Below are 26,612 nucleotides of genomic sequence, written 5' to 3'. Positions count from 1 at the left end.
ATGCTGAGACCAGGGGAAAAACAGCTCTGTCACAGACTTGAGACCAGATTAATCAGCTGTTCCCTGGACTGGACTGGACTGGACTAGCCAGACTGAGAGAACAGAGAGGACACTCCATGGGAAAGAGATCTCTCTGCACACTCATGAAGTTAAGATGCCTTTTTCTCCATGGCATTTCTGTTCCTGTTGGGGCTGTTTCCACCATTAAGCCTAATTACTTAGCTTTTTATGTGCTATCCATTTCTTTTCATCATTTTAAAAACTTCAGTTGCCATAACAACATAATGCAATCAGTGAAACATAACAGCTATTTTCTGTAGTCAAGGTCTGCGCACTGTCAAGGATGTGAGCCATTTAAGCAAATCTTCACCATCCCCCTTCCTCCCTCCTCTTTCTCACTCTCTCTTTTTCTCCCTAAGCAAGCTCATAACAGGAAGGAGAAACCATGAGGAATAATTAGACACAATAGCAGAGCAAATCCCAATCGTACTCATGCAGTCTAGTCTAATGAACTTCCAGCACTAATCTTGGAAGTGTTGATGTTCCTTTTTAATCACTTTTTTGATGTCATAGATTAGTTGCAGCAGGACCTTGATAATCTACACTAGAGTCAGGAGACCCAGAGCCTGTTCAGAGAAAGGAAAGAAAATCAAAAGCATTGCATACTTTGCTCATTTCTTTGTAATTTGTTCCTTATTTTCAAATGCTTCTTGAGAATATGTCCATTGTACCATATTAGTAAATAGAATTGTGTGTGTTTTGTAGATTCATGGAATTTAAGCATGAAAAGTCATAGCATCTATTATTAAATCATTGCTGAAAGGCTGGGAGAAACCGCCACGTTCTTGTGTGGGTGGTGAGACTTGCAACAAAGCATAGTATAACTGCTGGGCTTCTACTGCACACATACATAAAAAGCAGTCTGAAAATAAATCTGGCAGTCTGGTTCAGTGCTATTCTAAGCAGTGTGAATATAAGATCTATCCACAATGTCTTACTCACTCCTTGACCTCCATGAAGGCTTTCCTGGAATAGTAACGAGGGAGTTTTGAAGCCCGGGATTTGGCTTAAGGAGCCTCTCTCCGGCGGAGGACTGAAGGCCGTGCTTTGTCCTTACAGACCTTGTCTGCTGCGGGCAGAGCTTTCTGATGGCGTCAGGTTGATCATTGTCCGTTCACTCTTTCCACTTGCCTGCTTGTGTTGCAGCACCTTGTCCAAGCAAAGGAAGAATGTCATCAGCTGTGTCACCGTGCATGACTCCCCCTACTCCGATTCCTCCAGCAACAACAGCCCTTACGCCGTGCAACATCGCACAGGGCAGAATAATGGGAACAGCTACGACACCAAAGGGGTTCCAGAGACTCACTGCAGTGGGAACCCCCGAACGATCATCGTGCCACCACTGAAAACCCAGGCCAGTGAGGTGTTGGTAGAGTGCGATAGCCTGGCACCAGGTAAATTGCACCTCTTCCGTCAAGAAAATTAGTAAGAAATAAATGATTTATCTTGGAAGAATCTCATTGTTCAGTTTCATTTTGTTTGGTTGATTGGTTTGTTTTCCAAAGAAGGTGTGCTCCTGCACTTCTCTCAGTGACACATCTGTTCTTGGTAGCCATATTGCATTAATTATGTGCCGTGGTTCACTCAGGAGTCATGGGGCAAGTGTCGGTCCCAGTTAGTTCTGTACAAACCCAAGAACAGAATGCAGCCTTTAGCTCAACATTTGACATGAAAGGCACCCAAATGCAAGTGTGAACCTTTGCTGCCTTGCCTTTCTATAGGCTTACTTTAAAATGGGTAAGAGATTGAAAACACATGTGAATTTTCATCCAAACTTGTTGACATTTCTGGGAAGAACATCTCCCCAGGACCTTCATTGTGGACTGACGAGGTTTGCTCATCCAGAACCTCTGCAATGCTAGATAGTACTATGTGTTGAAAAGGGCTTTATGGTGGAAGTCTGGCCCGAAGCAGTTGCCTTTGAGCTACTTGGCAGTCCTTGCTTTGGACGTGCTGCTGGTGAACACAAAGGCTCAAAGGGTGAGCTCCCCACCAGCTCCTTCTCCCTCCCTTCCCGCTCACCTGACGTTAGGCAAGCCAGGGCTTTTTTAGGCTGTGCACACCATACTTTCCTTCCTCTCCTTGGGATTTGTACCTACATTGTACAGTTCTGCTGGCAGAACATTGTCTCATGGTTCTGAAGGATCTATAAAGCTTGCTCCAGACCTGCTTTGGGTGCAGTTAATCAGGTCCGTTTGTCTGCCTCTAGGATGACAGGCTGGTCGTGTATATCAAGCCCTGCTGAAGTATTCTGTTAATTGAGAGAAAGAGTTTTCTTAACCTGCTTCTGTTGTATGTCTCCTCCCAAAAGCCGCTCTGGAGGAGACTCGGTGAGGAAAAGGTAGGGTGAGCAATTAAAGAATGTCATGTAAGCTACAAATGTGTTTCCTTTCCTGGCACAGTCACCACCAGTCACCACTCATCCTCCTACAAGTCCAAGTCCTCCAGCACCGTGACCTCCACCAGCGGTCACTCTTCAGGGAGCTCGTCTGGAGCCGTTGCCTATAGGCAGCAGCGACCAGGAGCACATTTCCAGCAGCAGCAGCCTCTTAATCTAAGTCAGGTAAGTCAACTGAAACTGATTTTGGTGGTGCATCATCCAGCTATTACCTACCACTCCTCCATCGTGGGCTGTCCTGTTCCAGTCTAGTGATAGTTGGACCCTGTGTTGAGTTTGATCAACTTCTTTCTACTTGACTGCAGACCCTGATCTTCCAGCTCAGGCAGAGAGGTAGTGCAGATCACACCCCTGAGTGGGATGAGGGTACTCCTTCTCTGTGTTCTGGAGTCTGATGGTCTAACAGTGTGAGTGGGAATAATGTGAGAGGGAAAGTGCAGTGGCTCAGCCACAAAGGAGTGGAGCAGGAGCATGTAGGAAGGACTGAATTCTCCGTGCTGTAAGTAACCATGGGGAGAATATCTTCAGCTGAAGAAGGTACATGAGCCTGGCAGTGGGACTGGGAGAGAAGTCCCCGTCAGGTGGGACGAGGCAAAGCAGAGCCTCTATGCATATACGTGACCTCATGTAATGAGTTTGATCCATCCTCTGATAAAGCTGGGCTGAGATCTGGACAAATGCCATTTCTTGGCAGCATGGAGTTCTTGGGACGTTTCACAATCTGTGATCAGAACTTCCAGGGAGCTCCCCAGGAGCTGCAGGAAATAATGCCCTTTTCACATCCTCCACCTCGGGCCTCTCTCTTCCCTGAGGTGAGTTGACAGGAGTAGGGAGGGTACAACTCAGTGTTTCAAGAGAAGAAAGTCTGGAGAGCTCAGAGGACAGTGCTGGTGTGCATCCAGAACTGGATATAAGCAGAACTTATTTTTTAAAAAGAAAAATAACTTGGTGGAGAAGAATATCTCTTCTCCCTCAAGGTACAGAGGAAATTTAAAAACATGAACAAATTTGAAATAAAAGTGTGTGAAAATGGAGGAAGTGGGCAAGATGCTCTTTGCAAGTGTTGGGGAAGAGTGTGGCTACTGTATTTCAGACCACAGTAGCAGCACAGAGAGTGCTTACAAAGAGGATGAAAAGGTTTGGAAGAATAGAAGGAAATAGCATGGAGCATTTTCCTTCTTGTCTTCTAATTCCTACTTTACTGGTAACTTAACACTCTGACTACAAATGACTGGGAAAACTCCTTACATTTTTGTGCAATGCTAGAAAACAACTTAGGAAATCCATGGCAAAAAAAGTACATTGGTCCCATCCTACTGCTAGAAGTTGCCTGTGCTCAAGTAATTTTAGCTGATGACAATGAGGTCACCAGGCACCTGCAGGATCTAATCAAGCTGAGGGTTTTCTCTTTAAAAAATAATGTGGTTATTTTTACTTACCAAGGAAATTATTAACTGCAAATACTCAAACTGAGCAAAAATAAATTGCCCGTTCCAGGCATAGTTAGGCAATTTCGTTCCCCTGAGCTATCTGTGCACCACAATTTGTCATCAGAGTTCACTAACAAAAACCATGTTTTGCCTGAGCAACTGGCCTTGTGGAAGATGTTTTTGGAAGCTGGGCATGCAAGGTTGTGTCTTTTGGTAGCTGTGTCAGCAGGCTGTAGCTCAAACTGGGGGACTTGTTGACCTGCTGGGGGTCATTTTGGTCAAAGTATGAAACTACAGAGTCTTCCTAGGCTTGTGAGGGATCCACTGCTGTCACTCATTTCCAGGGAAAGACTGGTGATGCTGAGGGTGTCGGGAGGAGCTCAGGAGACTTTCCTGAGGCCATCCTGGTGTTGCAGGGAGGCTCCCAGGCGCTACTGAGAAGGTAAAGAGCCATCTCTTGTCTTGTAACTGCCTATCACTGTTGCTGTCTTTATCCAGGCCCAGCAGCACATCTCGACTGACCGCACAGGGAGTCACCGGAGACAGCAAGCCTACATCACTCCAACGATAGCTCAGGCCCCGTACTCTTTCCCACACAATAGCCCCAGCCACGGTACAGTTCATCCCCACCTGGCCGCGGCTGCCGCTGCTCACCTGCCCACCCAGCCCCACCTGTACACATACACTGCCCCCGCCGCCCTGGGCTCCACGGGCACCGTCGCGCACCTGGTGGCCTCGCAAGGCTCCGCCCGGCACGCGGTGCAGCACACCACCTACCCCGCCAGCATCGTCCACCAGGTCCCCGTCAGCATGGGCCCGCGCGTCCTGCCCTCGCCCACCATCCACCCGAGTCAGTACCAGGCTCAGTTTGCCCATCAGACCTATATCAGTGCTTCTCCAGCCTCCACAGTCTACACTGGATACCCACTGAGCCCCACCAAGGTCAACCAGTATCCTTACATCTAAACACTGGAATAAAGAGCGAGAGACGCACCCATCCCGGAGGGAGTGAGGCAGCCGCTTTTGTATTGAAGAACATGACAAACTAACAATGCAATGGGAGGCTCATGTGAAACTTGAACGAAGGAGACTTTAAGGAAGAAAAGAAAAAGAGGAAAGAAGGGGGAAAACCAATTCTACAATTTTTATTTAAAAAAAAAAAAAAGAAAATGGAAAAAAAGAACAGAAAAAAAAATAAACCACAAAAAACCAACCATTCTGCACCAAACTAGAGAGAAAGAGAGAAGCAGAAGGACCCTTCAGCGGGTCCTGTCTTTTGAAGAACTTCACCAACAGACTTTTAAAGGTTATTTTCATCCAATAGTGAGCTACATTTAGAAATTTGTTGTCCAGAACACCTAAAATTAAATCCATTAGGTTTTTAATCCTGTAGGTATATGGACTAGGGATTTATCCAGCATTTCAAAGGGTTTATACAGCAGTTTTTGTATCCCAAAGTATACATAGGTTTGGGGGGATTTTTAATGGTAAAAGAAAGTGGGTAAGGGAGGCTGAGGGCGGAGGACAAAATGTTGTCCCAGTGCTCTAAATTTGGACCTAACACTGCTAAACTTAAACACACCTGGGCAAAGCAGGCTGCGCAGCACTGGTTGAGAGCAGAAGCAGTGGGGTGTTTCTCCCTCTTCTTGAACACACTGGATAAATCCCTGAGAAATGCTATTCCTAAACAAGATCTCTAATAATGTATGTTGGATTTCAGTTTCTTTTTTTTTCTTTTTTTTTTTTTTTTTTTTTTTTTTTTGGTTTTTTTTTTTGGAAGTGTTCGTTTTCAATCCCTAGCCATTTTAGTATAGGAGGAGACATTTTAGCTGCCCCCAAACCCCCTGCCCCCAGCCCCGGTAGAATGTAGCACTATACAGGTCATACCCCTTTTTACTCTTTTGTGTTGAACTTCAACGATACCAATAGACTATTCCTCAATGTGATTGCACAAAGAAAAGTGATATAACATAGGCATGTAACAATGTGATTGTCCAGGTGTGTGTGTGTGTGCGTGCAGATGCTGCCTTCTCTCTGTGGTGTGTTCCTCAGCACAGCCATTACAACTGTCACAGTCTTAGTTTTACATCATTCCCTCGTAGTGCCTTACCAAACTACAGATGCGGTTTAAGGGTTTACTTCCACTGGTACTCCTAGAAACTGACTGAGGCTAGTTGGAATTTACTCTCAGCTCTTTTTCTTTCTTTTTCTTCTTCTTCTTTTTTTTTTTTTTTTTTGGTTGTTACTGCCGATTTTCTCCTGCTGGTGGTGTTGGGTTTTTTTCCCACGTCGTCAATCGTAGCTGACTTGGCGAGGTGTTGGGGAGGCTCGTTGGGGTCAGGAGTGCATATAACTGGGTGTTTTGTCGAGCACTGGATGGGCTGGAAGCAACCAGGTCAGCTGTGAGGACCCAGAGGGTCTGGGGACTCATTCATGGACTGGTCTGTTTCTGTCCTGTTGAAATAGCAGGTTTCCTCCCTGGAAACTGAATTCTCATTCTGCTGTTTGCTGATGTTCTTGATGGAGTGGGAGGACACTGTCCGCCCTCATCATCAGGTTGTCCTGGTCATGTGTCTGAAATGGGAAGAAAAATTTAGTCTTTGAAAGGGGAAACACTAGTTGTTGCCAACATCTCTCACTGTGTCTGTTGATGAGAAAGGGTCAGGAAAGGGCTGGAGTCCCAAAGCAAGCATGAGAAAATCCAGTTGAGAGAGTCAATCTCAGGTTTCTTAAGTGAAAAGAGTATTGTAATACATAGAGCCTTACCCACTCTAACATAGCTGTGACACTGTGTGCCTCCCCTCCTCTCTTCTCACCTACACCCCAAAAAACTGCCTGCAGTGGCAGAGTGACCCTGGAACTGGAAAGCACGTTGGTCCTCCACACCAAGGAATGCTACATGGTCGTCTTTTTTTCCAACAGTTTCTAAAGAGAGCCTTTCCTATCGTTGGTTTGGTTCAGAGGGGAGTTTCCCTGGTAATGGCACTTGCACTTGTGCATCAGTACCATCATGCCTGTGGATGTCCTGAGGAGGAAGGAGAGAAAGGAGTTTGGTAGAATGTTTCCACGAAAGCTGAATTCTATGGGGCTGCTCAGTTCCTCTCTACATTTCCTTGTAACTAGAGCATGAAGTAGTCAGTGTTTTGCAAGATGCTGGAAAATAGCAGGTTTGTTGGCAGGGTGGCGAGGGATGGGTTCCCTGAGTGGCAGTGAGGAAGAAGGCTCTCTCAGGTTGGAAAAGCTGACAGAAAGACAAGCACAAATGTATTGTATTGCGGCAAGTGCTTGGCTGGCCTGGAAGACGAAGGGATCCTGCTATGCATAGGCTGTTCAACAAGACTATTGTCTTCTGGCAAACCACCAAATAACCTTCCTGGTTGCCAGCTCTGGTTCCTGGGCTACTCTTGCACAGTTTTCTTCTCCTGCCTGTCCTTCATTCCAGCTCAATATACTGTAGATGAGGATGCAATCTCCCAGCGGCCTATGCACCTTACCCCTGCTCTTCCTTTGGAAAGACATGTCCCCTTTCATCTGAGGCAGGAAAATAAAGCCCTGCTCTCTCTCTTGCATTCCTCTCCTCTCTCAGCAGTTTGGGAGCGAGAGCGTCATGCTGCTTATGTCATGAAAAGGAAAGATAATGTTATTTTATTGTATGGTTATTATGATTATTATTTTATTATTATTATTATATTTTACTCTGGGTTTTAATTGCACACGCATTCCTTAAATTTTGTGGGGTTTTTTTTCTCTTATTGTTGTTATTGTTGTTAATTTTATTTCTATTCATCAGTGGCATTGGAAGGTTTACTGTGATTGTGAGAACTGCAGGAGGAAGGAGAAACAAGATTATTCCAATGATGAAAACTCTGCCACTAATCTGTGGGAGTGGGACTGCTCAGTGAGAGTGGTTACAGCCTTGAGGAACAGGAGTTATCCTCTGGGTCACATCTGCATTTCAGAATAAGTCCAGAAACATTCCTTCAGAGGCCAACACCTGACAGCAGCTAATGTAATGATCTGTCAGGAGAGCTGGATCAAAGGCAGGTAAGGACCTTGGTGCCCCAGGGTCCAGCTCACCATCGCTTAGTTTGAAAGGACGTTTATATAAGATTAAGACTTATTTGTGCTCCAGGCCATGATCATTGAGCCCTTGCAAGGAACACAAAACCACACTACGTGCTAAGGGTTTGGATTTCCTAAAGGAGGACACAGATGGCTCTTCAGAAACAGGGCTATTGAAGGAGCCGCGGCAGAGCCGCAAGGGTGGCTCTCAGTCCCATCACTGGATAAAGTACACTGACACACACAGATGGCATTATCTGGGTAGAGCATGGCTGCAGACAGGGCAGTGCTCCTCACCTGCTCTTCCACTCTCACTAAAGACTAATTAGGTGTCCACAGGCCAGGATGCTTGGTTTGATTTTTTTTCTTTGTTTGTTCCTGATGTAGATTTTCCCTTCTTTTATAATTATTTTTTGTGGAATTTTGTTAAGCTATTCTGGTTGCTACAGTTTAGATATTTATGGTTTCATTTGTATCACCTGCTCTTGTAGAATAGAGGGAAGCGGTGACCGAATTTAAATTCCAGTGAAAAATTATAGGACTTCAGCAGAGACTAGAAGTTAATCATGCACTTGAGTGCTTTGCTGAAGAATTTCAAGTTAAATACTTGTTTATGTGCTCCTCTGGCCTAAAATTAGCAAAGCATGGAAGGTTGCTGTCTCGATCACAGTAATGTTTTACTTGTATTAATTGCATTTTCCCTGTGTACCTATGTGGCCTGCTCCCCCACATAGGCTCAGATCTGCGTTTGGGGGGTATTTGGCAGTGGAACTGGTACAACAGCACAGGCTGGCAGAGAGAAGGGTTGCAGTGCATGTCAGAGGAGCCACCTTCCACACTGTCTATTGTGGAATTGCTGGTCTGCCAGACGATCATGATAATGGGATGCTGATTGCAAGAGATGCACAGCACAGCCATCAAATTGCTTTGATGGTGCAATACTCTGTGAGAGCTGTGTTTTCCAGTGGGTATAAGGGAGCTGAGCACCACCTCCTCCCTCACACCTATATAAAGGAATTGTATGGATGAAGGTGTGGTTGGTCACAGGGGAAACAGTCATTTCAGCAGAGGAAGTAAGAGCTTTGCATGCTGTCAGTACCACACACATAATAACAGCCAGCTGGTTTTGCTTGCAGAGTCCTTTGGAGAGGAAATGGGATTGGCATGGTTTGGTTCAGTTGGTGTTCCTTTTGTGCGTGGAGTAAATGGCGTGGAAACTTGAGGGGGTAGGAGAATGTTTAGATACTGGATGTTTTATGGGAGGCTTTTGGCTGGCAGAGTGAAAAAGTGGTCCTTTTCCCCATCATGTCCTCTTGCATTCTGCTTGCGCAGGAAGCAGAAGGGAGCACAGACATTGTCTCTCCTCAGAGGTGGATGTTCCGTTGCCTGCTGTGAGGTCAGAATGCAGGAGGGAGGGTAGAGAACCACTAACATGAGCAGACTGGAAAACCCAAATGGAAGCACATCTCACTGTAGAGTGGTCAAATCCAGTCATTTGAGAGAGCAAATGCAATGGCATCTTTGGCAGGTTTTACCTGCTTGTACCAAACTAATTGGGTTTGGGCAGGTCTCTGATTTCTCTCTCTTTCTCTAGTAGTTTTGCTGTAATATGTAAAACATTCCAAGAAAGGGACACTTTTGACTGTGACATTTTTCCTTTTTTTATACATTCAAGGGATTGTGTCTCGTAATTTGGTTTGAAGGCAATTCCATTAGCAAATTTGAAGGGCAATAAACCTGGTTTTTTTCTTTAACCAAAGAAACTTTAAAAAAAAAAAAAAAAAGAGGGAGAAAGAGACTCCCATCTACTCCAGAAATTAAATGAAGCCACGAGTCATGAGCACCAGGCAATGAGGATACACCGTGGAACTCAATCTTTCCATTCACTTCTTTCTTTTTCTCTCTCTCTCTCTCACAAGTTTCTGACATCATTTTGAGTAGCTAGCTTGATGAGCAGAGAAATTCACACTAAATATTGCTGCTATCCTAAACTGTAGGGGATGTCAAGAACTTTTTTCTTCTCTCGTTATTGTTCACATTGATTTAAGTGTTTCAGTGGTGACATTGCAGTGTGCAAATGGTGAGCTGTGTAGTGGGGGTAAGCTTCTGGATGATCTGCATGCTTCTGTAGTGTTTCCTCTGGATTTGGAACACTGGGTTTGCTCTGTGGGTTTGTAAAATCAGAGAATATGCTGAGGTGGAAGGGACCTATCAAGACCAAGTCCAACTCCTGGCCCTGCACAGGGCACCCCAACAATGACACCATGTGCCTGAGAGCATTGCCCAAATGCTTCTTGAACTCTATTAGGCTTGGTGCTGTGACCACTTCCCTGGGAAGCCTGTTCCAGTGCTGAACCACCCTCAGGGTGAAAAACTTTTTCCTGATATCCCAAACAGTGATGCCATGGTCAGGCTAGCTTGGCAAGGGTGTTGGACTTAGACTTTTGTTCTTCCATGGCTTTGCAATCATTAGAAATCTGCAGTGCTACTTGTGGGCCAAATCCTGGATACCTGTGTGCAAGGTCTGCCATGGGTAGGCAATACAGAGGGGAAAAACGTGGGAAGGGAATGTTTTCCCTCTTCCTGTTGACATAGCTCTCCCTGCCGTGGTCCCATTTGCTGTGTAAGCTTCAAAGCAGTTGATCTGTGGTCCTGGGCACTCATCTACATCACCCTTCTGGTGCTCCTGTGAGAAGGACCTGTGTTCAAAGTACCTGGAATCCCCAGCTTACTTCTCGAGGCCCACTTCTGTGCCTACAAATCATTTCTCTCCCTCCAGACACAGGGAGGAGAAGATGGTTCTCTGCTGCTGAGGTTCCCTCATTGCCGTACTCCAGCAAAGCTGCCTCTGATGACAGTGACAGTTTCACCCTGGGTTGCAGATGTTGAGTGAGGTGCTCGAAGAGATGGTGCCAGTCCTGTTGTCAGTGGCTGTGCATAGACTCCTTGCTGGAGTACTGCACCGGCTAAGAGGCTTTCCAGGCTGGTCTCCATCCCTGTGGTCCATCCTCCTCACCGCTACCTGTGTGAATATCACCGTGATGCCACCATGCTCACCAGGCACCCCAGGCACACAGCGAGACCCACGGCAGGGGTGGCCCCTGGAAGAAAAGCCTGGCAGCTTGCAGAGGAGCCCTGCTCATGAGGGCTCTGCTCTCAAGGGGTTCTTGTCCCCTGTGACAAATGTGATCGCTGTGAGGGACCCCAGAGATGGTGGTTACCTGTGAGGAGCTGCTGATGCAGGTGGAGGTGCAAGAACTGGTCTGGAGGTAAACTGAGCTGAGCTCTGCATGTGTCAAATGCTTTCAGTGGGAAGACATGGTTTTAGAGCATTTGGGTGTGTTGAGAGTGAAATTTGAATGGTAGATTGGCTTGGTTCTTCAGAAGTCTTAGGAAGCATACTAGGAGGCTTTGCGTTCAGCATTTGTGGTTTGAAACTCCTGTTTCTCATTTACGGGTTAGCTTTGTCCTTCCAGTTTTAGCAGTGCTGCTATAACAGACTATTCATGTGTGTTTGAAGATAAAGTTTTTGTTTTTAATCTTTTGCTTATCATAGTTAATCTAAGAAAGGCAATACTAAAGGTATATTTTTTTCCAAAAATGATATTTTTTACTGCACTGATAAATATTGTGACATCTCTGTTCTTAACTCTTTCGCTGTGAGGGGAACTGTGTGCAGATTCACACAAACCTTGTAAATACTTGTGTGTACTTCTGACAGCCAGGGATTATTTTTCCTTCCTTCCTTCCTTCCTTCCTTCCTTCCTTCCTTCCTTCCTTCCTTCCTTCCTTCCTTCCTTCCTTCCTTCCTTCCAAATTCCTTCCTTCCTTCCGAATTCCTTCCTTCCTTCCTTCCGAATTCCTTCCTTCCCCCCTTCCCCCCTTCCCCCCTTCCTTCCTTCCTTCCCCCTTTCCCTCCTTCCCCCCTTCCCCCCTTCCCTTCCCACACCTTCCTGCACCTTCCCTCCCTCCCTTCCTCCCTTCCCTTATTTCCATTTTCATTTCCTCCCTTCCTCATTTCCTTCTTCCTCTTCTTTCTTTCTTTCAAACAAGGTTTCCTCTTTGAAACAAAGCAATGGGGCAACAATGCTCAGCAAAAGCAAAGCTTATCCCACTTTCAGAACATAGCCAAGGAATTTTTGCAGTGCTGGCATAGAGTTAATATTTAAGCCGATGTATTTTGATTTTTCAGCAAACTGTTTGGAAAGGAATAAGACAGATAGAAAAGCTTTGGTCTGGAATTCTGATCAGAAAAGTTACCCATCTATTTTATGGCATTTTTTCTTACGTTTTCTTTTTCTTTAAAAAAATTTTGAAAATTAAAAAAGGCTTGTTGCAGGCTTGCTTGCCTGAGCTCTAGGCTGGTTGGCGACTGTCCTGGGACTGCCTTGTGCTCTGGGACCGCTGGCTCCTTTGGAAGCAAACCCACTGATCAGGATTCTGGATTCTGATTGCTTCAATGGGTATCCCCCAGTACTGTGGGATACCTTTGCTTTTTTAAAAGAAGGATTTAAATACACTTACATTAAGCAAACTGTGACCTAATGGCAATAATTACCTCAAATGTGGGCATTCATCCTGGTTTTAGCCTTTCTGAAATCATGTAGCCAGCTTGAACTTTGATTCAAAGACTCTGAACTCCATAGGGGCAGAATAGCGATAAATGCCCACCCTGGTCATTGTTGCTTGAGTGAATTCTGAAGACAGTGAATCTTTAAAAAGAAAAAAAAATTTAAACCAAGGAATAGATTACTCTTTTATGTATTTTAATCAATTGTGATGTTAAAATGCACATGTAAGTATATATGTTTATAGCTACTGTAAAATGCTTTGGCCTTCTAGAAGATATTTAATGAGTCACATTTTAAACCAATATGAACTGAATAATAGACTGTGGCTACTTAAACAGTTTTCTGGCTACATTTTATAGTTATTACAGTGTTTTATAGTTTACATTTAAACTGGTACTTTTTAAGGGAAATCTTGTGTTTATAAGTGACACCTTCAAAAACTCAATACAGCTGCCTCTTTTTAATTTCGCCCGTTAAAAATGGAAAAGTACAAGTGTGTTCTTAATATGTATATTCTGTTTTGAGATATAACATAGTGTTGGAAAGTCAGTCCAGAGACGAAGTAATCCAATGTATTCCAAAGTCTGATTGAAAAAAAACACTCCACCCACTTTGAAGATTTAGTTCAACAGATAAGCTATTTGTTTGTTCGCTTGTTTTAATAACGTGCATTATCAGGCCTCCCTGGGTTGAAGTAGGGAGCATGATACAAAATTCACTGTTCTGTGTAGGATCCTCATCTGGATGAAGATACCCACATCAGGAGAATGAAGGATATTCATTAGAAGGATTGTATTGTACTGTGATAAATCATTAGCCAAACAAATAATTCCTGGGTTAGTGAATGCCTGTTTTATTTTGGGGGGGAGGGGGGTTTTTTGTAAGAGTGTGTGTGTGTGTGTGTGTGTGTGTGTTTATGTGAGCCACTCAGAGGCAATGCTGTAATTTGGCTTTCATGTTTCACCCCTTTCTTACAAATGATGCTCACCACCACAGAAATGTTTTAAACCGGTAAACAAAACACAAAGTTCACTGGCCATCTCCTTGTCAACTCTGTTTTCTCAGCACATGCCAGTTCCCATTAATGCTGTTCCCCACTGCTGCTACCCTGTACTTTGCATTTTGATATATCACATTCCCCACTCCCTGGTCTCACTTAAGCTGTCTAGTTTTTTCTGTTGTGTTCTCTCACTTGGGTAATCAATGAACATGGTATAAATGTCTGCTGGGCAAAATGGTACTTTGAGGTCCCGACAGTACAGGAACTGGCATTTAAAAATATGTATATGTACATCTGAGCTTCAGCTGTGGAGCTGGGGTGCTCACGGGAGGACTCCTTTCGTGTTTCCACCATGCCTGAGGGGGCTGTATTTGTCAGCTCCCAGCAGAGGTGGTGGAAAGGAGCAATCGGCGATGCTTTGCAGCTGCTCCCGGTGCTGCTCCCAGTACAATCAGAGCCGTGGGGCCGGGGATGCCGCCCGCCTCCTCCTCCCTCAGCGCCATTCCGGGGGTTGCCATCCCCGCCTCGCCGTCCGCATTGCCGCAGCCATCAGGTGTCATACGGCAAGGCAGGGCTGCCAGCAGCACTCGGGCCAAGCTGGAAAACATCCACCCTCCCTCCCTGTGCACCACCACTCAATCAACAGGCTTCACTGCCCCCGGCTCCTGCCGGCTCTCCTGTTCTCCCGAGCGGAGTCACACAAATACCAGCACACTCAAGGAGCCACAGAGTCTTGTTGAATACCTTGGCTTACAGCTTGGTAGGCAAGAAGGGGTTTCCAACATTGGCAACGCACATCCCATAGGATCTGGTTGGTTACATACAGCACCTCTGCCCTCAGCAAGGAAAGAAAGCGCTTCTGCAACGCTTCCACCTCACATGGTTACATACAACACTTCTGTTATCCTGTTATCCCTTATGTGTTTGATTTTTTTAATTTTCTCTGTATTTTTTATTCTGTATTCTTGAAACAGAACTTCCACAGATATTCCAGGGCACAACCATTTCAGGTGTAAAAAAGGATCTCCACATCCCATGTTTCACCAACAAAGCAATCAAGGCGTTTTGGGTACCAGATTCTACTTGGGCAGAACCAGAATGTAGCCTGTATATTTCATACCAAATCCAATTTCTGAAAGGAGAGAAAGTGTCATTAATAGCTTTAATAAAGGAGTGTGTGTGAGAGAGAGAGTAAGAGAGGGAGTGAGAAAGAAGAAAGAGGGGCATCTCAGAAGGTGAAAAGTCTAGATTTCGGGTAGTTAATAATTAACCAATGGGTGAAACATTTTTTTAATGAGTTGTAAAATCCTTTAAAAACAGGAGGGGTGAAATGGAGGGAACATTTTATACCTTTCAACTGCCCACAAGCCCAGCATACTCTGGATGGAAAGTGGAAGTTAATATACACTGCACCAAAATTATTAAGGGAAGGTGGGGGTAGAGCTGTGAAACGCTATTGCAGTCGCAAGGGAAAAGATGCCCCTGCCCCAGCTCTGGATCTCAAGTGGTTCTTTCTCTACAGTATCATCTCAGCCCAGTAACCCCACAAAAGCCCTGAGCCGTTGTGTTCCTTCACTGTACGGTTTCTGTAATAAGAGTGTTAATCCATGTTAATCTTCGTGAAAATTATTGTGTGCAACAGTATTTTCTTGTGTACTGCTTTTTACCTATGTGAATTGTCCCTTTCTGTTTTCTTTTTTTTCTTTCCTTCCTCTTTTTCTTTTTTTTTTCTTTTAGTAATATGTCTTTCTTCTTTTAAAAGAAAAAACAAAAACAAACTGATGTGTTGTAGACCTATATGTAACCTATTCCTTAGTCTCATATTATAGGTATGTTATAAGAATGGATATTTTACTTGGCTTTAGAATGTTTTACAAGAAAACTAATTCTTAACCAATCAAGTTCTTGCTACTAAAAAAAAAAATGCTTGTGTTTTTCATCATGACGTTGTGTGCTTCTAATTAATAATCATTTTCGTTGTAGAAAAATGGAGTGAATTTATATTAGTCTTGGAAACTAATAATAGCATTGTAAATTTATGAGATGATTTTAACAGAAAATACATTATAGAAGAATATAGTTATTTTAATTGTAATATTACTAACTGTAGGGTGAGAAAGGAGGTCCCGTTGTGGTGAACTATGTTATAGCTTGTTATTCACGGTTTCTTTTTGATCATTTTTTCGGTCTCTGAGGTGAAACGAGTTATTAATCAGAATTTGTCAACTCACATATGCATATTGTATATGTGTAGAAATGTAATCACACTTTGTCTTGGAATTACATTAAACTGTTTTAAGTCACTGCAAAGTTTGTGTATCTCTTTGTCTTCTCACTAGGTGAAGTTTGGTCTGAACATCTGGTTAGTTTTCAGATACTATTACTTAATCTCCTCAGTCTGTTGAAAAAGAGCACTAATAGTATCATTAATAATAAATAGTTTTGTCTTTGAGGTAACATGTTTAGGTTCGTGGGATGTATTTTTTTCCCAGGGCAGAAGAGCATCTGCATTCAGATGCTTCACAGAAGGTTGCTCAGAGCTGCTGTGTTCAGCTCTGTCAAGAGCTCCCTGCTATATCCTGCTGTGCCCAATGGATTATGGTCATCAGCTGCAAGTACAGGTCTGGATTTTCTTTTAGCCTGAGCCCTCAGTTCCTTTGCTCCCTTTCCTCCCTTTGCCAAGTCCCAGCTGACCTTTGAAAGGCTTAGATAGACATTAAAATGCTGAAGCCACCATGTGTTGGCAATTGCCATACCTGCCCTTTTGGGCTGTGCCTGATTTTCACCAGGAGGTTTGCTCGGGAGCAAGCTGGAGGCATCTGTGAAGTGTCTCCTATTATACTATAATGTCACCTTGGAGGAGGCCAATGGCTCCTCAGCAGCTCCTCTTAACAGAGGGAGAGTAAGACTGGCCTGAGTTTGTTGCTGACCTTTCCTAACGTCATGACTCCTGCATGGGTTTCCAGCCCACAGGATTCATCTTGTTAGGTCAGCTTCTCCCTTCTTAGGGATGGCCAGAGGGATGCTTCGTGAGCTGCACTGGCTGCCCACGGTCCAGGGCCACACTCTGTGTTCAGTGTCTGGCAAATGGCTTCTGCAAACACAATAACCACTGGATGGCCCTGCATAGCACTGCCAGGCGAGGGGATTGCCTCAGGACGTAAACCTGGAGTTAGCGCGGGAGGCTCGTTTTATCAGTGAGTACTGGCACCTTGGTTTTACAGCCTTCTTCTCATGTTTCCTTGGACTAAACAGGGAGCACTGCAGAAATTGTTGCAATGAATTTCTAGAAAGATATGAAACTTTGGTGACAGGAAGTCATGGACCGTTTCTCCCAGCTGCCTTAAACTGGGTGAGACCCAACTGAGCAATTGCAATTAAAACTCTCTCTGTCCAGCAAACCAATTAAGTCAGTGTTTAATTTAAAATCATGTGTCCTATTAAACAGCTAGCAGGTAATTGCAGTGTTAAGTACTCTATGGGAAATTAGGAGTTTGCTGGGTCATGATATGAGAGACATTAGTGAATGATCTAACGTCAACAGCTGTAAATCCAGAACAGATAGTTTAACTAGTGTAGTTTCTCCATGTCTGTGATGTGTTATGGTGTCTTCTTTATTTGTTTCTTCTTTTTGCAAAACTTATCAATAAAACTGTAAAAAGTATTTGTCACTCTGTTGTCCAAGACCAAAACACATTAAAAATGCATTGTAGTTGGAGATTGTACTTTCTGGCCCTTTTTTTCCCAGGAGGGGAAAGTGGTTTCTCACTTTAAGCAGGGTTGCTTTTAACAAAGCCTGCAGTGCCTTATCAGAGGAAACAGCGAGGGGTTCAGCCACCAAATAAGAGGCTGAGAAGGGTCTTCTCAAACCCACTGGAGCTGCAGTAAATGTCAGCACCTGGAGACCACAATCCTGAGCAGCTGATAAAAACTACCACCAACAAACTTGAGCAAATCCAGCTCTTTCTGGGCCGCAAGGAATCTCTGCTGATGCTTTCAGTGTTCACCTCAGCCAAACTGCTTTATTCTAGGTGGGTATGGCTCTTAAAATTGGGAAGGTGGGGGGACTCATGGATGTGGTGTATGCACAGTGATGCTGCTGTTCCTGGCATGTGCTGCTTGTGCTTTCCAGTGCAGTGGCTATGTTTTAAATCAGTGGAGTCTAAAGTTTGGCACCTATATTTGTATTTATATGTAAGAGGAGAGCTTGTCTGACTTCCAATGCAGCTCTGCCCTCCTGGCTGCCACTCATGTCAAATTAAACTGTAAATGGGGGTCTGGGAGAAGGAGAATGGACCTGCTCTCTGAAACACAGGCTGTTGTCCTTTGGTCACCTGCACATGTGTGTTGGATCTCCACAGCAAACCCGTGCTGGAGCAGTGGATCTGCAGCTTGTAAATTCTCATGTCCTCTCTTACTCTTCTGGTCAGGCCAGGGCAAATACACCTGCATCCGCATTTCCTGCAATGTGCTTTTTCCTTTATGTTTTCTCCTGCAAGGTGGCTGTGCAAACAATGAGCGATAGAGGCTGTTATTTAAAGGCCCCTGCACTGTATATCAAAGGCTCTGCTGTTTGGGGCTTTTGCTCACAGGAAGACAGCCATGAGAGGAGCTCGATGCACAGATCCTGAGCCACACTTAAACCCGTTTGTCAAAGCAGCAGTTCCAGGGACAGGAGCAGGCTTCTCCAGGCAGCACTGCCAGCCCTGGGAACCTGCCATGAGCTAGGGAGCAGCACTCCATTTCCATGGGGACTCATCACCCTGTGTTAATGGTGTAAGAAGGTCCAGTGAAAAGGCACACCACGTAGCTTGACACTGATCGTGCCATAATCAAATCTCTCCTGATGCGAGAGAGTTTTTAAAGTCCTTGCTAGGAGTTCCAGAGACAAACGGGACTCTCAGCCTTCACTGCTTCTTGATGGTTGTTTATTAACTCTTACCAGAGAAAAAGAGTCACTAGCATGATCCAGACATAGCACAAAGCAGAGAATACAGGAGAAAGCTGAATTATCAAGATTAAATGGCTTTTTTAAAGGTAAATCAACCAGTGGCTACTAAAAACATACATTATTTTTACTTTTCTACCAATTATTTAGTAACACAGCCAGGAACTGCAGAATTCTTTGTCCAATCATCCCAAACTACTTTTACTGCAGAATATGGAGTAGTAGAAGAAGAAAAAGGAGGTTTGGAGAACAACAACAATCCTCCATTTTGATTGTTTTTTGCTTTTATCTATTTACTACATTAACAAACCCAAAACCTCTAAATTTTTCACCCTGTGACAATCTTACATGGTAGTCTATCACCTAATTCACACTAGTTTAGTTTCTAGTTCTTTTTTAATAGTGGGCAGTTTTTTTCCATGGACAGAGGTCAAAAGCTGTGTTGTTCAGGGGGGTGAAACCCCTCAAAACAGGCAGAGAAATATTCTCTGCACTCTGGGTTCCCACATCACTTAAGTACACTTAACTCCAGGCTGCACTTGTGCACGGGCTTTTCTAGGCACATGCAGACACATGCATATGGGGTGCAGGAGGCCGCAAGTCCAGGAGGCATCTGGAACACTTCCCATTTGTACTTGGACAGCATATTGCCTCGGGTGTGTGAGCTCTTTAAATACAAAGAAGTCACTTTATTCCCCTTTCTTTATTCCAAGCTCATTAAAAAAAAAAAAAATTGTAGTAATGTCAGCAGTAAATGTCAGCACCTGGAGAAAAAAAAAAAATAAGGGGAGAAGTACAGTTTAAAAGAAGGACTTACTGTAATTCCCAGTACTGTGACTGGACCCTGCGATGAGAATTCTCATCCTGTCTTGGTAGTCAGGGCCAGTCTGAAAACCACAGAGAAGAATTCATGCTCCTACAAAGAACGAAGCTGCTGTTGTATTGCACTTCCAATGACCAGGGTTTGGGGCACAGCTGCTGGGCTGCTCGAGAAAAGCTTTCTTCTGCTCTCTTGAAGTTGTTTCTTCCATACCCAAATATCCTTGATCTGCCTCTCTCCTTCAGACATCAACAGGCGTCCTCAGGAGTTTACAGAACAGGAGTGACAGGAACAACAAAGGCAGGTCTGGAAGGAGACTGCAGGAGGATCGATGAAGGTTCAACCACACTTCACCTGCACACACCAGATTATTTGTGTCCTGTACCCTGTTCTTTGTGACATAGAGATGCAGACGGCAGAGCTCTGCTCTCCTCTATCTGTGTGCTGGTCACATTTCTCTGCTTACCCCTGCTTTCTCTGGGTTCAGACTACCTCCTCCTTTTTTTTTAAATGACCCCTGTCCTGCACGATCCCATTTCCTCACCTCTCCCCTCGCCTCCTTTCCTTTTTCTCAATGTGGTGCAACTCCCAGGGGCACAGGGAGAGGGATGCGGCTTAAGAGAGGCAGCTGTGGGTAGCGGGGGGTGACAGGAAAAGCAAACCCCATAGGGCTGGGTTTGGGGGTTTTAGGACTTTAAAATTAGGAATGACGGTGTTTGCAGGCAGGCAAGGGCTGGGGACACTGCCTCCCGTGACAAGATGCGAGGGGTTCTGGAATTACTGGGAATGATGCATAAAGGGGGTGAAATGCTTTGAGAGCAGATACGAGGGGAGATAAAAGACAGCTGTGGGGGAAGCAGGCTATAGGTTGAAGAAGAGTATAAAATCGATGGGAAAGTGAAAATTTTTTGACTTTCCGAGTTTCCCCTACTGGGAGGGAGATCAGAGGGGAAGGTTGTATGCTCAACCCCTTGTAAAAATGTGGTCCCCTCGCCACCAGATTTTTCCATGCAGCCTATGGAGCAGCGGTCTCCAAGTGGGGTGTGCACACAGCAGTCCATGGGAGTGCTGGAATAACGTGTTTTTCTTCCCAGCTCTAACGGTGGAACCTCCGGGAGCCGCACCTCAGAGCCGCCGCTGCGGGCGGGCACCGGGCCCTGACCAGGCGGACCGACCCGCCGGCCGCCAGAGGGCGCCCGCACCTTCTCGCGGCTCGGCTCGGCTCGGCTCGGCTCGGCTCGGCTCGGCTGCCCCGGGTGAGTGTAAGGCACACTGTCAGTACCAAGAAGTGAAGGGACTTTAAAATTCTGCCTTATTCCTTAGCTGTAATTAAGTGGCACTGGAAAGTTAGTCTTGGCCAGCGTGCTGTGCTGGGTGCTGTACATGCGAATGACACAAAGTAGGTTGGTGCTAGATGACATTTTTAAATGCTGAGCACGGTGCAACTATCCAACAACACTGGGGTGAAATAAAGCTGAGTTGAGATTAAGACTGCTTAATAAATAAAGAAGAAAACTCAGTGTGATGCAAGGTCACTCAGAACCACCTGGCAGCAGAGCAAATCTCAGCCAGTCCCTGAGCAACTACCTTTGGAACCTCCCCCTTCCTCCCAGTTTTTATAGCTGAATATGACATTCTATGGTGTGGAACATCCTTTCGGTCAGCTGGGGTCAGCTGTCCTACCCCAGCCTCTTGCCCACTCCCACCCTTCTTGCTGAGGATGCAGACAGAGCAACAGGGAGGGCCTTGACCTTGTGTGAGCAGTGGCCAGCAATAGCTAAAACACTTCCATGTTACCACTGTTTTGGACACAAATCTAAAACATGGGACTATATGGGCTGCTGTGAAGAAAACCAACTCCATCCCAGCCAAGCCCTGTAGAGCTGGGAAACATTATAAGAGATATTATAATCCAGGTGCCTTGAAACAGAGGTAGCAGAAGAGTTTTCAGAGAACATACAATCACAAAAAAAGGGACTCATGGATTTCAGTCAGAAAAACAGTTGATGCTAGAGGGAAAGCAAAAATGAACAGAATACTCATTCAGCACTCAAGTAAGGGTATCACTGGTGCTTTTCTCCAGAAGGAGTCAAACACATACCTTTGATCACAGGCCTTGCTTTTGATCCCAGGGAACAGTGCTGTGCCCGCACAGAGGATATATAGTACCTTAGCTGGATATCAAATATTAACAGCTCTGACACATCTAGTGCTGGAACCATTGATTGTGAGATTCATGGCAAAATGATGGAACTGTCTGAATGCAAAATCTGGATGGCAAAAGGTCATGGGGTTCCCTTCATCCATTTCAGTTGCCCTTCCTTTGAATACCAATGGGAGTCCCTGGCTTCTCAAATCCGTTGCTCTTTAGATGCTTTTTGGCTACAGTAAGGAAGATGGAGAATATAACTTGTGATGAAGGTGAGGAGCTGTTTGGATTGTTGGGGTTTTTTTCATACCTTTTCCCCATTCCCAAGTATATTTCACTTCAGCTGCAAAGGCAGCATCCTGATTTCAGCCTCATGAGAAAAAAAACTGAGTGGAGAAGGGTGTCAGTTTTGGATTTTTCTCATTACCACTTTCAAAATGTTCAAAGGAGACCAAGCTTTCACCAATAAATGCTTCAAGGTTTTGAGTGATGTGAAAGCACCTGAGAAGCCAATGATCTGCTTTGCTGAAAAAGCATAACTTATAAGGAGTCTCTGAGAAGCAAACTGCTTGCAGCTTACACCTTATGTTTAAGGAAAACTTGGGGAAAATTTTTCAGAACCATATATGACCTTGCTTTACCACAAGTGAAGGTCACAGAGAAAGGATCTGGGGTTTTAAAGAGATGTTTAATAAGGTATGTGCCTCCTTGGCCTCTAACTATAGGCAGACAGTGTCACAGGTCAATGCACACACTTACTATAAAGCTCAGCTTTCTGTGGCTTCCTTCTCTTTCACTTTTCTTCTTCCTTCATTTATTTTCTCCCATCATTGTGATTTTTCTCTTTGTGATAAGCAGAGTTATCAATGGTCTGAGCAGGTCTGTGCCGAGCACTCTGTAACTGAGCCATCTCGCTTCCTTGCCCAGGGCACTGTATTTACTCTCTGAACTGTGAAGCAGTTGCTCTTTAGTTTGTTATGGCCTTTGTCTCCATTTATTAATAGGTTTTCTCAGCAAATGGCACTTGAAGTGCTTTGCTGAATACACTAACCTCATCCAAAACTGACTCTGCTGCATCTACCCTCTGTAAAGTGCAATGTGTGTTTCTCCTGTGCTTTTTAGGGCCTGAAATATGCTCTTTATACAGGCTTCTATGACAGGTTACCCCAGAACAACAGCTGCATGATCTTGAGTCTGTTTCCTGGTGCATAAGTGCTGATTTCTGTCAGGACTTGTGGAGAAAATCTATTTTAATCCTCTGGTGAATCCTGCAATCAGAGAATCTGGCTTGCTGGAAAGGAGCCCCACCAGTGGCTCTGAAGCTGTATGCTGCATGAAAGGGGCCTGGCGAGTGGAAAGAAACCCTATAACTCCTCTGGAAATGCAAATGCAACTGCTACTGCTGTTCTGCAGGGGAGACCCTCTGACCATGCTGAGCATCCCGAAAAGGAAGAGGAGGAATGCGCGCATCTTTTACACCTCCAGGGAAATGCAAGCATAAACTCTGATCTGATGCTAATTGATGCTAATGAAAGGACTCCAGCAGACTTCGGAATAGGCCTGAAGGTAAGGAAGAATGGTATCATTTGAACCTCGCTTCTGATAATAACCAAAAGGATGATACTATGCCATCATCAACCATGGCAGTACTGTTAAACCTTTTGGACAAAGGTTAGGAGAAGTGTAAGCAGGAACAGGAGAACTCCCCAGCTCTGCCCTACTCACTCCTCCCTCTTTTCTCAGACAGGCTGGTCCCTCTTGTGACCAGGACTGTCTCTGTAGGACAGACCAGCACATTGTGGAGGTGCTGAGGTGGTGCTGTGGGCATGCAGATCTCCACAGCTCTCTCTCTTGCCCTCTGCCCTGCCAGAACCCAACGTTTGATACATGCAATAGCTCTGTAGTGTTCTGCAAAGGAGAGGAAGAAGCCTCAATCCCTTCCCCTAAGCCTCTCTAGGAGCAAAACAGAACCTGCTACTCTGTGAAGGAGAGCAGGGCAGGGACAGTCAGAGAAAGGTAGGGTCAGGGCACATTAAAGACATGGAACAGAGCAAAAAGACTAGTATTAGTTTTGCCTCAGGGAATGAGTCCAGTAATTGGAGGCTGGCTAAACTTAGTTCCTGGGGAGGTAAAGGAAAGCTTGTATGGATCAGTCAAGAAAGAACTAAGGGAAAGAATATGATTAATGCCACTGACCGAGTTTTATGGGACCTGTAAGCAAACTTGTCAAACAAACCTGATTTTTGTGCTTTGATGAGACTATACATTTGGTATAGTAACAAAGGTAACTGCATAGTGATAACGTATGTGAAACTGTGTTGGGCATATGAGTCAGCAATACACTGCATTTTGAGTCTAAAAATGACATCAGTACAGCTTGTGTGAACAGCACCAAGAGGAGGCCAAATGATAGAGACAATGAGAAGTCCAAAAGAAGTTCATGCAGATTAGGGCAATGCTGGAAGCAGTTTAATCCATTAATGTAACAATGTAATCTATTATGTAAATGAACATGAAATCACTTGCTAACAGCAGGGGTTGGCAATGAGTAGCAGGACAGAAGACAGTGATGCAGACAGTTGGGAAAAGTGATCAAGCATGGTCTGACAGCAAGGGGCTAGTTAGGCTTGGAAAGCTGGGAGATGTGAGTGGGAGTAGACAGGGAAGTTTTAGCATAGTGGGTGGTGTTGATGAGTCTGAAACCTTCAAGATCTGAGAGGAGATTTAGTGAAATGAACAGGTTTTGACCCAGAGTGCACAAAGGGTCTGTCTTGGATCCAGAGGCAAGCTCCAGGACACAAGACCTCCATGGTCAGGACCCTCTCTGACTCCCTCTCAAGCTTCCTAAGTAGCAGAGAGCCTTTTCTTCCCCAGTACATCTACAGACAGGGATGTGGAGGGGACACTGCTGCCTGCATCCCATTGCCAAGATGTCCTGTAGTGCAAATGGGAATTGAGTAGTTGAAAGCCCTTGTGGACAGAAAAAGCAAGAGCCTTCAGGTTCTGCTTCCTGGTGCCATTTGCTTGACTAACGTGCTCAGTTCTGCCATAAGGGAAGATTGTGCTGTGTCTGTGAGGAGTAGGATCGCTCTCTTTTTGCAAACTGATACTCTTTTCCCTGCCATCAGCCTGGCAGGGGCAGGCAGCAGCAGGAGAGCGGTTGCCTGGGAAATACGCAGCACAACCCAGTGGGAGAAACAGTAGAGTCAAGTGACAGTAAACCTTTCTCAGGTTTACCTGTTTGTTGGGGGGTTTTTCTTGGTTTTTATTTTCTTTTGTTTTGTTTGCTTGCTTTGTTTTGTTGTTATGGAGTTGCTTCTTTTGTACGAGAATAAAGAGCTCTCACACTCGTGTACTGCTGCCTAGGGGAGGAAGCACAGGCTTGTGAGGCAGCTGGCATGCTAAGTCATGTCGTGTCACTGCCAGCCAGGGATGGTTTTTTTCCTCCACATAGTCCCTTCCAGGGTAGTTGAATACAGCACTCAACATGTGAATAGAGAAGCCAGCAGTGCTTGCTTTGCACTGCACTGACCCAACACTTGGGGCCAGCAGCTGATTCAGGGTCTCAAGAATATCTTCTTTTCACAGAAAATATGTTTATTCAGCCAAAGGAAATCAGAAGATGAAACACCAGATGAAACAAAGAGAGAGCATTTGTACATAAGTCTTACCAGAAAACACGTTTGTTTCAACAGTTTCCACAGAGCATAAACACACCTGTTCGAGGTCAAGTGCCAAACTCAACTCTCTCTTAAAGACTGGCATTTTCTGACTCATCTCAACACTGCTGTTCATCCATTCCCTTTGTCTAGCTGTGGTTTTCAGCAGCTCAATGTCTTCTTTATTCTCCTTGGACTCAGGAGAAATTAACACTTGCCTGCCTGAAGGTATGTGGGTAGATATTCCTCGATGTACTACTTCTCTTAACAGCACTGTGATATTTGAAACTGTATTGGTACATTGTTGCTGTTTTCTTCCTATTTGCTTCCCTCTAACATTCTTCTGTACAGGCTGACAGGAAAATAGCCAACAAGAAAACTGAGATATTGTTGACATTCATAAAAATAACTTGTCTTCTCCATCCTTTTTTTTCACACACAGATCTTACTACTTCTGTTACAACCACCTCAAACTATCGGCAAGTGATTTCAGCAGAAAAAGATTTCAGGGATTTTAGTATGGTGCATCTTTCGGGGCTACATTTAGGTGCAATGCCTTAAACAAATGGACCAAAATGGCCAAAAAGTCCAGATTTCCCAGGCTTATAGTGAGCAATGGCACAGCTCTGTCCTGAGGCGTAAGCCGGTGGAAGTCCCAGAAGAGGCACAATGGCTCTGGTGCCAGATCTACTGGACATGTGCTCAGTGTTTCCGTGGTGGTGATTGCATGAGAACACCTTCTGTATATACATGCATGGTTTGGCCATCTTCAGAATCTTCCTGTTATGGCTCATAAACACACAGAATGAAAAACCCCTCAGCAAGCTCCAAAAATGAGTGTCTAGAAGAGGAAGGGCTGAAGCACCTCTCCCTCACCGTAAGCAGCAATTGTTTTATTAATGTGGTCTACCTTGTTTCTCTCTCCCTAGAAGTGTACTCTGAGGAATGTTTCAGTTTCCACGTATCTGACTTTTCTTTGGTCATCTGATAGTTCAAAGGTTTGCAAGGTAAGTCTGCTTTCCTTTTCGTGAGCTATTGTTAGGCTACGTATAAAAGCATGGCAACTACCCTGAGTGGTGAATTATCAAGACGTGCCCAAAGGCACCCCTCTTCCCCACGAGCTTTTTGTGAGTGTGTGGCTTTTCTTTCCCTTCCTGCAGTTGCTGTGTTCATCCTCCCTCTCGTGCACACTGAGGAGCGGAATACACTGATATAATTCCACTGAATTTGAGGGGAAGACCTCAAATTACAAATTACATTGGTGAGTCACCCTTCTGTCCTTCACACAGTCACCCTGATCAGAGTTGTATTTAAAGGCATAAAATCAGTGCAACTGTCAGAAGCTATGAACTATCCAGGTGGAACTCATTAGACCTTAGGCGACCATGCAGATCTGTAACTTGCCTGAAGGTACCCAAGTTTAACCTCCTAAAACTCCAAAATTTTATCTCTGGCTATGACTTCATCTAATTTATTCTCTAGTTGATGCAGAGTTTTTGCCTTCTATCTTCCTCC

At 44.8% G+C, this 26,612-nt stretch overlaps 1 protein-coding gene across 4 annotated transcripts in view; it reads left to right on the top strand.

Moving 5' to 3' along the window:
- HIPK2 (homeodomain interacting protein kinase 2) overlaps window positions 1-5,070 on the top strand; it is an 84,215-nt gene extending 79,145 nt beyond the window's left edge. For all 4 annotated transcript variants that reach the window (XM_042051298.1, XM_042051296.1, XM_042051297.1 and 1 more), the window contains exons 12-14: window positions 1,207-1,454; window positions 2,463-2,623; window positions 4,387-5,070. In XM_042051298.1, coding sequence (XP_041907232.1) covers window positions 1,207-1,454; window positions 2,463-2,623; window positions 4,387-4,854 — 877 coding nt within the window. In that variant the 3' untranslated portion in view covers window positions 4,855-5,070. The remainder of the gene's footprint in view (window positions 1-1,206; window positions 1,455-2,462; window positions 2,624-4,386) is intronic.
- Window positions 5,071-26,612: the final 21,542 nt, after the last annotated feature.

The sequence above is a fragment of the Corvus kubaryi genome, unplaced genomic scaffold (genome assembly GCF_017639235.1).
Source record: "Corvus kubaryi isolate FWS band 111438036 unplaced genomic scaffold, C.kubaryi_AGA036_p1.0 74, whole genome shotgun sequence".
Lineage (NCBI taxonomy): Eukaryota > Metazoa > Chordata > Aves > Passeriformes > Corvidae > Corvus > Corvus kubaryi.
This window is presented reverse-complemented; position numbering and strand designations above follow the sequence as displayed.